This window comes from Branchiostoma belcheri, unplaced genomic scaffold (genome assembly GCF_001625305.1).
Source record: "Branchiostoma belcheri isolate BF01 breed outbred unplaced genomic scaffold, Haploidv18h27 scaffold206, whole genome shotgun sequence".
In the NCBI taxonomy this organism is placed as follows: Eukaryota; Metazoa; Chordata; class Leptocardii; order Amphioxiformes; family Branchiostomatidae; genus Branchiostoma; species Branchiostoma belcheri.
The window spans coordinates 166,299-176,663 of record NW_017803558.1 but is presented as its reverse complement, the minus strand read 5'-3'; the positions used below and the strand labels follow the sequence as shown (position 1 = coordinate 176,663).

Below are 10,365 nucleotides of genomic sequence, written 5' to 3'. Positions count from 1 at the left end.
GCCCCAGCATGCAACCGGCTTCGTTCTAGCCAATCAGAGCACAGGTCATCTAAGGTGAACCAATCAGAGCGTAGCTACTTGCATATTATAATGAGCATGCTGCATCACAGGGCGGCCGCGGCCAGGGCGACCGGCCCTGAGTGCGCGGGAAATGTGTTTTGCAACTATATATTTTTACGGGGATTTTCTGACGTTTGACGCTGACTTTGGCACGATATGATCGCACTACCATGTACACGCTATCGTAGGCGGCAAACGAGTGGTCATTTTTATACAATCGTCGAGAAATTTTGGCGTTATGCACCCGGAAGTGAGCCGATCTCAGTTTGCGTTCCCTTGATTTTTGACAGTTTCCCCCGTGTTTCCCCCGTCAAAATAAGAAACAAAACTAGAAAGGGCCCGACATTTTGCTTGAGAGCAAATGCAGCAGATGGCTTCACCACACTCCCCCATACCGAAAATGGATCTATCCTACGATGGCTGCCAATAGTCTACACCCCCATGCAGCAATGGAACCTTCCAATGCTGGAAATAGCCAAAAAGCCCTATTTTACATAACTTTAAAGTGGTGTACATGTATGTCAAAATCGTGAATGACATTCTTTGAACATGTGTCCAAGGTATCCCCATACCGAATTTCAGGTCATTCAGATTTAACATTAGGGCACAGGAGCCAAAAATGTACATTTTTGGTCCGAAAATAGCCAAAAAGCCTTATTTTTCCCAATTATAAAGTGGTGTATGTCAAAAGCTTGAATGACTTTTTGTAGACATATGTCCAAGGTATCCCCATACCAAATTTCAGGTCATTTGGTTTTAGTACCTGGGAACCAGATCTCAAAATGTATATTTTTTGCCTGAAAATGGCCAAAAAACACAAATAAAACAATTTTTCAAAAAAATGAAAACAAAGCGTCAGGGTATTTGCCCACTCTACCTTCATGCCAAATTTCGTGCTATTTGGCCTGAAAATGGCAGAGATGAATCCATTTAAAGAAATGGCAGGAGAAGGAGAAGGAGGAGGAGAAGGAGAAGAAACATGAGGGAACACAATATGTCTTCACCACTTTGTGGTGAAGCCATAAATATAACCTCCATGACACATTTCATGGAGGTAAATATAACCTCCATGACACATTTCATGGAGGTAATAAAGAAATGGCTGTATCAAAGGAATCTCAAAGAATCAGCCCGCATCTCACCCGACACTTCCAGAACTTTCACACTGCACCTCCACTGACTAATTGGTTTGGGACATTTTAGGTACTGGTAGTGTTGTCATTCCTACTTCCACATCTAAGATCACCCCTCTGCGCATGCCTCTCCCCAATCATGAACATTACCTCTCCTGCAACACTCCCTGTGTCTTGTCCTACCACATTCCGCTCGACACGGGTATCCCTAACAACGTCAAGGAAAAAATCTGGCAGAACAAGTGTGTGGACTTCAAGCCCAACTTTCTATCTTCTTTGCAGTATAAGTTATCCCTATCAGCAGTTAGCCTTTGTACCAATTCCTCATCAGCTTTTATGTATGTTCACACCCACATTTGGTGTGACTGTGGGAACATTTAGTTAGTATTTTATGTATACTTTTGTAAACTCATGAGGATAAAATCTGGCCAGGCATATCATTTTTGATATGTAGTTGTACACTGTAGAAGTGTTTGTAGGAACACACGTGAATGTTGGTATGGTTTGAAGGTCTCCCTAAGATGTACCTTCTAAGTTCCATGTCTGCCATGTACATTTGTACCTTAAGCAGGACAGCATCTGCCTTGTACAGCAAACAGCGTGACTTGGTGGCCCGTAGTTTCCAGTCTGGCCGCCATCGGAACACCAGCAGTGCCAGGAGGATGCCTACAGGACCTCCCCCACACAGGAACACCAGACAGAAGCACAGGATAGCCTTGTGGGTGTTGGTATGGTAGCCCCTGCATTCCTAGATGTACATGTAGGGTGATGAGCATTCTTTGGAATTTTTTAATAAGGGTTTATGTACTAGTACTATAAGTCCATTAATGATCACAAAATGCTAAAGTTCACGGTTTTCATGAAGACCCTCTTCTCGTGAACTCACCTCCTCGCGAACCCATTCTGTATGTACCACCCCCCTCCCCACACATTGTGCATCTCAACTTCTTTTTATGTATTGTACTATACTCTACATTACGTAGTACTAGTAAATGACAAGACTCAGCAAATAACATCAGACTTCATGCTCATGCTCATGTACTTTGTTCATCATGTAGTCAGCAGCAGGCTGCATTTAATAATTTTCTGCAATGCTCGATCATACATGTACAAGTACATGTAGTTGGAACTGACTTGGCCAAAAATAGGATTAGAGCGCTGTAACGAAAAACAGCGAAGTTTAATATTGACTCTGAATACAGCAGAAATATAGATTGATACATTTTGGGCTAAGCTTTTATTCTTTCACTACATCATGTGATTACATTACATTACATAAATAAACAATGTTTGACAGTTATCAACAGATCAATGGAGCTGAAAGTTGAAATGACATCTGCCATACCATCTCATCTTCACTCCCATGATTCAGCAGTGTGGGCGACCTTTCCACTGCAGCCATACGTGTCCCTTGAGCAGATATTATCTGTAGGCATGGAGAGTACAATAAAATCTATCATTATATTAGCATTGTATGAACAACTGGTAACCAGTTTTGTACATTGTAGTAAGCAACAGGGGAAAATGGGGGAAACTTGCAATCGCCTGCACTACAGCCAGATGATACCCCTCCACTTCCACCTTGTTGAAAAGCAGCCATGTAGGCTGAACAAGTTTCCAAGCAAAATAAAGGTATTGACTTGACTTGATGATCTGATGAGAAGCTGGTGTGTTACGCTGAAATGCAGTTACATGTATACCGGCTATACCAGAATGATACAGATGCAGATGATAACAATAAGATTTACCAAGACATAGGATGTCTAAGGTTTGATTGACATGCTGGGGAGGGCCATTGTTAATCAATTTTTGATTTTGGGTAGGCAAGCTACCATTGTAGAGGCCAAGGTCAAGTTCGAAAACAGGCCTCATCGGGGGGTCCCTATGTCGCTGCAGTGGACCTTTTGTGGTTAGATATATAATGACTTTTCCCCCACCAACCTCTGTTTTGATTCAGATGGGGACATCTGTCTCCCCATCTCTAATCAATTCTTACAATTGAGGGGCTGTCCTATAATTACTTGGGGGGGGGGCTTGCGTCAGGTCATTCCCTAAATTGTAAGGCCAGACCAAGTAATTTTTATGGATGACTTCCACTGGAGACCTAACCTGCAAAAGCGTGATAAAATACATGAAGGGCCAAAAAAACTGATTAAGATGCATAGATTTGGAATATACTAACTGTGGAAATACAATGGTTAGGACGCAAATTGAATAAAAGAACATAGTGTAACAACAAACGAAAACAGCAATAAATCTCCCCTGTTCTGATTCCTTCCTTTCATCACATCTTCTCTTATTACATTTTGCGACACTGTCGTGACACTCTGATCATAATACAGTAAGCAGNGACATTTTAGGTACTGGTAGTGTTGTCATTCCTACTTCCACATCTAAGATCACCCCTCTGCGCATGCCTCTCCCCAATCATGAACATTACCTCTCCTGCAACACTCCCTGTGTCTTGTCCTACCACATTCCGCTCGACACGGGTATCCCTAAGGGACTGTACGATATTTACCGGGGAGGGGGGCCGGTCGTCCGGGGGTAGCGTAAAAATTTTTTCCTAGGCCCTCCCCCCAGGTCAAAAATTTTTTCCTAGGCCCTCCCCCGGCTCAAAAAATTTTTCCTAGGCCCTCCCCCCGGCGTGAATCATAGAGAGTGAAATTTCGTATGGGGAGGACGAGATTTTGATTGAAAAATTTTCCCCGCTTGAAGCGCCGAAGGCGCTGGCCATCGCGCCGCAGGCGCCACTGTGACCACTAGAGCCCGAGTAGGCCCGGCTTTTTTTTGGGGGGGGGGCATGTCCCCCCCGGAAAAATTTTGAATTTCAACCCATGTTTTGCATGTTGAGGGACAAATTTGGCAGCACAAATTTAGCTGGAACATCGACCTATAAATTTAAAGTCAGTAACGTTAAGGTCAGTCAGTGTAATCGAAATAATCCTCTATCTAGCCTACCTTTCGTCCACGTCTTCCGCGTCAATTTTATTACAAACAGGGAAACAATATTGCCAAGTTACGTGTTGTTTTCAATTAACTTTGGAGAGACATAGATAGAAATGTTAAAATAGTCCTTGGTTTAATAAAAATACCAAGTTAATCCGTCGACATCCGACATCCACGCCGAGAAGTTCGAGCGAGTTGCGAGGCGGGACCAGCGGGTCACCTTTGCCGACGCACGCACACCACTGGGAAGGGTGCGTTGAACGGCGAAAATTAATTTTCAAAATCTTCAGACAAGCCTTCCATACATTTTTGATCGGTATCGTTTCGACTGACGCGATTTTAATCCATGTAATTTGGCTGTGTAGTCCAGTTTCGCCGATTCTGGCGAAAAAGCAAGATTTTGAAGGGGACTGTGGGAGATTTGGGCGAATACATTATAATAATAGGGATGGATATTATTGGAACGTAAAATTCTGCCGATTCCAATGACCGGCAAATCGCTACGATATGTATGGACAGACGTTTAATCATGTTTTGATCGTGTATACAAACGTTGTACAGTTAAAGGGATCTTGGAAAAAATTTTACCTAGGCCCTCCCCCAAATTAAATTTTTTTTCCTAGGCCCTCCCCCCGGCTCAATTTTTTTTTCCTAGGCCCTCCCCCCTCAGACGACCGGCCCTCCCCCCCCGGTAAATATCGTACAGTCCCTAACAACGTCAAGGAAAAAATCTGGCAGAACAAGTGTGTGGACTTCAAGCCCAACTTTCTATCTTCTTTGCAGTATAGTTATCCCTATCAGCAGTTAGCCTTTGTACCAATTCCTCATCAGCTTTTATGTATGTTCACACCCACATTTGGTGTTACTGTGGGAACATTTAGTTAGTATTTTATGTACACTTTTGTAAACTCATGAGGATAAAATCTGGCCAGGCATATCATTTTTGATATGTAGTTGTACACTGTAGAAGTGTTTGTAGGAACACACGTGAATGTTGGTATGGTTTGAAGGTCTCCCTAAGATGTACCTTCTAAGTTCCATGTCTGCCATGTACATTTGTACCTTAAGCAGGACAGCATCTGCCTTGTACAGCAAACAGCGTGACTTGGTGGCCCGTAGTTTCCAGTCTGGCCGCCATCGGAACACCAGCAGTGCCAGGAGGATGCCTACAGGACCTCCCCCACACAGGAACACCAGACAGAAGCACAGGATAGCCTTGTGGGTGTTGGTATGGTAGCCCCTGCATTCCTAGATGTACATGTAGGGTAATGAGCATTCTTTGGAATTTTTTTAATAAGGGTTTATGTACTAGTACTATAAGTCCATTAATGATCACAAAATGCTAAAGTTCACGGTTTTCATGAAGACCCTCTTCTCGTGAACTCACCTCCTCGCGAACCCATTTTGTATGTACCACCCCCCCTCCCCACACATTGTGCATCTCAACTTCTTTTTATGTATTGTACCATACTCTACATTACGTAGTAAGTAAATGACAAGACTCAGCAAATAACATCAGACTTCATGCTCATGACCATGTACTTTGTTCATCATGTAGTCAGCAGCAGGCTGCATTTAATAATTTTCTGCAATGCTCAATCATACATGTACAAGTACATGTAGTTGGAACTGACTTGGCCAAAAATAGGATTAGAGCGCTGTAACGAAAAACAGCGAAGTTTAATATTGACTCTGAATACAGCAGAAATATAGACTGATACATTTTGGGCTAAGCTTTTATTCTTTCACTACATCATGACACAAATAAACAATGTTTGACAGTTATCAACAGATCAATGGAGCTGAAAGTTGAAATGACATCTGCCATACCATCTCATCTTCACTCCCATGATTCAGCAGTGTGGGCGACCTTTCCACTGCAGCCATACGTGTCCCTTGGGCAGATATTATCTGTAGGCATGGAGAGTACAATAAAATCTATCATTATATTAGCATTGTATGAACAACTGGTAACCAGTTTTGTACATTGTAGTAAGCAACAGGGGAAAATGGGGGAAACTTGCAATCGCCTGCACTACAGCCAGATGATACCCCTCCACTTCCACCTTGTTGAAAAGCAGCCATGTAGGCTGAACAAGTTTCCAAGCAAAATAAAGGTATTGACTTGACTTGATGATCTGATGAGAAGCTGGTGTGTTACGCTGAAATGCAGTTACATGTATACCGGCTATACCAGAATGATACAGATGCAGATGATAACAATAAGATTTACCAAGACATAGGATGTCTAAGGTTTGATTGACATGCTGGGAAGGGCCATTGTTAATCAATTTTTGATTTTGGGTAGGCAAGCTACCATTGTAGAGGCCAAGGTCAAGTTCGAAAACAGGCCTCATCGGGGGTCCCTATGTCGCTGCAGTGGACCTTTTGTGTTAGATATATAATGATTTTTCCCCCACCAACCTCTGTTTTGATTCAGATGGGGACATCTGTCTCCCCATCTCTAATCAATTCTTACAATTGAGGGGCTGTCCTATAATTACTTGGGGGGGGGGCTTGCGTCAGGTCATTCCCTAAATTGTAAGGCCAGACCAAGTAATTTTTATGGATGACTTCCACTGGAGACCTAACCTGCAAAAGCGTGATAAAATACATGAAGGGCCGAAAAAAACTGATTAAGATGCATAGATTTGGAATATACTAACTGTGGAAATACAATGGTTAGGACGCAAATTGAACAAGGCTGAGGCAATAAAAATTATTGCCAAGGCGACGACTGAATGATATATATTATTTCATGTGGTGGAGCTAGCAATCTACATTACAATTATCAGGAGAACATATTTCCCTATGTTATAAAGACATGCACGTAGTGAAATTTACAGATGGGTGGAGGAGGTGTGGGGCAATATACCAAATACACGTATAGGAGGAATCAGCCGTTCTTCCCCAGCAATATAGATTTTATGATGACATACTTACTTACTTTACTTGAGTTCCCGCTAGAAACAAACTGAAAACCATCCTCCACTTCACTCTATCCTCCACCAGAGACTGGATTTTATGTCTGGTCTGAAGTTGTTACTCCCTTGACTTTTTTTTTACCTTTTGTGGGTTCCAAAAGGACGGATAATTTCTTTTCTCTCTGTGACCTGTTTGAATATGGCCTCTTGCCAAAGACAGCTACATGCTCTCTGTCCACGGTGTGGGGAGAAGACTGATGACCAGTAATTAATCATGCCAGGCATCTGGATGGGTGGCACGTGGGCACCCCGTGTAAGTTACCTGCTTGATCCAAAAACCACATGGCCCAAGGTTTCCTCCAAACCAATTCCCTGGGGAACGCATTCGTGCAATTTTTGAAATTCTTTCAAAGCGATCGTAGTACTTACACAAATGCCTCCGCCCCAAAGGCGTCGCCAATAAAAGAACATAGTGTAACAACAAACGAAAACAGCAATAAATCTCCCCCTGTTCTGATTCCTTCCTTTCATCACATTCTTCTCTTATTACATTTTGCGACACTGTCGTGACACTCTGATCATAATACAGTAAGCAGAACTTTTGGTAACACTAACAGTTCTTTTTTTTCAGTCCAACATCAAATAAATGGGGGGGCTAAAACGGTGACAGTGCATCTGTAAATCTGTGGCAAACCCTTTCGGGGTGTTCCGTAGAATAAAAAAGGAAACAAAGGAGTACAGAGATTCTTTTGTACTCTAGACCAAATTGATTTCTAGTATTAAAAAATGTTTGTTTATCTAGAACAATGTCCCTATGATGAAGGCATGAGATCTCCGACCTCTAGTTCTAAAGGTTGCCTCACCTGCACCAGAGTGTAGATGAAGAAAATGAAAAAAAAGTATTTTGAGCCCACATATTGTTGGATTAAGGGGCGATAGTTTTTGTTGAGATCACTGTTGCTTTATTTATATACCTGAGCACACATGTACATACACTGTGCCCTCTACAGATTCCCAAGAATTATTACACCAAACACCATGAACTCGGTCCGTTGAAAGATTCCAGAGAATTCTCCGTACCATGAAACATACGTATTCAGATCAAAAATAAATCATCAGAGTTAGAAGACACACCAATAGTCAACAACGATACAGAGGAACAAAATCAAACAAGCGATCTCAAACCTCAAGAATATGGCATTAGGCTTCTGGAAGTGACTTACATGTAGTTACCTTCGTCAAGAAGGTTTATATATAATGTTTTCGTGGCATGCAGGCACTTAGTTCACTAAATCTGGTGTAGTGTGGGGGTGGATGGCCGACATCATCACACTGTCGGTAATACGAACGATCACCATGATGTCACGGAAAGCGAGTGGTAGAAAAACACAGGTGACAGTTGGCTGATTTGGCATTGCCTACCAATAATTTGCATATATGATGTAAACAACGATCGCTAGTATTTTGACTGACCCAAGCAAAGCAGGATATACCAAGATCTTATCTGATCACTAACAGGAGGACCAACAATATAACATTATGGGTTCCACGCAGGTGCAGTACATAATACTACATACTGCTGACGTGTTCGTAAATTTTTGTAGGAGGCAATACATGTATAGCATCAAAATTTACATTGTATAGCATCAAAATTTTAAAACAGTTATGTTCAGTTATTTTTTAGATTACACCGTAAATCATATTTAGTTGGTTGTGTTTCTCTACCCTACTATAATTTTTAATGCATTGAAGAGAGTCACCCATAGGGCAAAACCTGTGTTTTTCTGTTAACACTTTTATAACACTAACTGCCACCTTGTGTTACATTAATCTCCAAGCAGATCCTTTTGGTGGCCGCAAAAGACAATATCAAATTGGCCAGGCGCAGATATACAAAAGTAACGCCCTCCTTTCTCGGCTCTGGAACACTAACTTAGTCTAGAGCGGAAGTGAGGTCCTCAGCACTGGAACGTTCTTCAAACCAAACCACTGGAATGTCCGAGATTATGCGCCCTCCCCCGGGCCCCCACCACCAAAACAATTAACAAAGATTTCACATACTTTTTCCTGACCCAATATCTGTAACAGTTTTCTTTACACCGAAAGCACAGGTTAATCTATGGGCTAACATACCAACTGGGAAAGCAAACGGAGGTAGAAAACCTGCTCCAGACGACCACAGTAAAACGTTTCACCATAATTTTGGTTGCCTATCAAGACCAAGGTGAAGCTAGCGGCGTTCTAGCTGGCCTTCGATTCGTAGCCGGCGTTTCGCCGCTTGATTGAACATAGCAGCTGATTCGGGTACCGATTCGAAAACAAGGAAAATCAGTAAGGCCATGTTGATTTGATTATATGGATGACATCCATGCGCGCATGAATTTTCGGCCGTTTCCAAAAAAAAAAAGAAAAGTTTTCAACCATACTGTAAATCGTACAAAACAGTTGTAAAATGAGCAAAAATATACCGTAAGTTAACAAGGCTGAGGCAATAAAAATCATTGCCAAGGCGACGACTGAATGATATATATTATTTCATGTGGTGGAGTAGCAATCTACATTACAATTATCAGAAAAACATATTTCCCTATGTTATAAAGAAATGCACGTAGTGAAATTTACAGGATGGGTGGAGGAGGTGTGGGGCAATATACCAAATACACGTATAGGAGGAATCAGCCGTTCTTCCCCAGCAATATAGATTTTATGATGACATACTTACTTACTTTACTTTGGTCGAGTTCCCGCTAGAACCAAACTGAAAACCATCCTCCACTTCACTCTATCCTCCACCAGAGACTGGATTTTATGTCTGGTCTGAAGTTGTTACTCCTTTGACTTTTTTTACCTTTTGTGGGTTCCAAAAGGACGGATAATTTCTTTTCTCTCTGTGACCTGTTTGAATATGGTCTTTGGCCAAAGACAGCTGTGCTCTCTGTCCATGGTGTAATGAGAAGACGGATGACCACTTATTAATCATGCCAGGCAGCTGGATGGGTGGCACGTGGGCACTTGGTGTAAGTTACCTGCTTGATGCAAAAACCACATGGCCAAAGGTTTCCTCCAAACCAATTCCCTGGGGAACGCATTCGTGTAATTACCTTCGCCAAGAAGGTTATGTTTTCAGGGGCGTTCGTGTATGTGTGTGTGTGTGTGTGTGTGTGTCTGTCTGTAACACGATAACTTGAGAAGGCCTTGATGGATTGTCTTGATACTTGGTAGAGTGGGAAGGTCTTGATGAGACCTACAAAATGATTAGTATTTTCGGACCCCCTAGCGGCTTGTTATGGTACTGCAGC

At 42.2% G+C, this 10,365-nt stretch overlaps 1 protein-coding gene across 2 annotated transcripts in view; it reads right to left on the bottom strand.

Annotated features, from left to right (window-relative positions):
• The window catches only part of LOC109469523 (probable cation-transporting ATPase 13A3), a 50,329-nt gene extending 41,064 nt beyond the window's left edge, over positions 1–9,265 (bottom strand). For both annotated transcript variants that reach the window (XM_019768046.1, XM_019768047.1), the window contains exons 1-3: positions 9,200–9,265; positions 2,539–2,619; positions 1,756–1,941 (exon numbers count right to left, since the gene is read on the bottom strand). In XM_019768046.1, the coding sequence (XP_019623605.1) occupies positions 1,756–1,941; positions 2,539–2,595 (243 nt within the window). In that variant the 5' untranslated portion in view covers positions 2,596–2,619; positions 9,200–9,265. The remainder of the gene's footprint in view (positions 1–1,755; positions 1,942–2,538; positions 2,620–9,199) is intronic.
• Between the last annotated feature and the right edge of the window lie 1,100 nt (positions 9,266–10,365).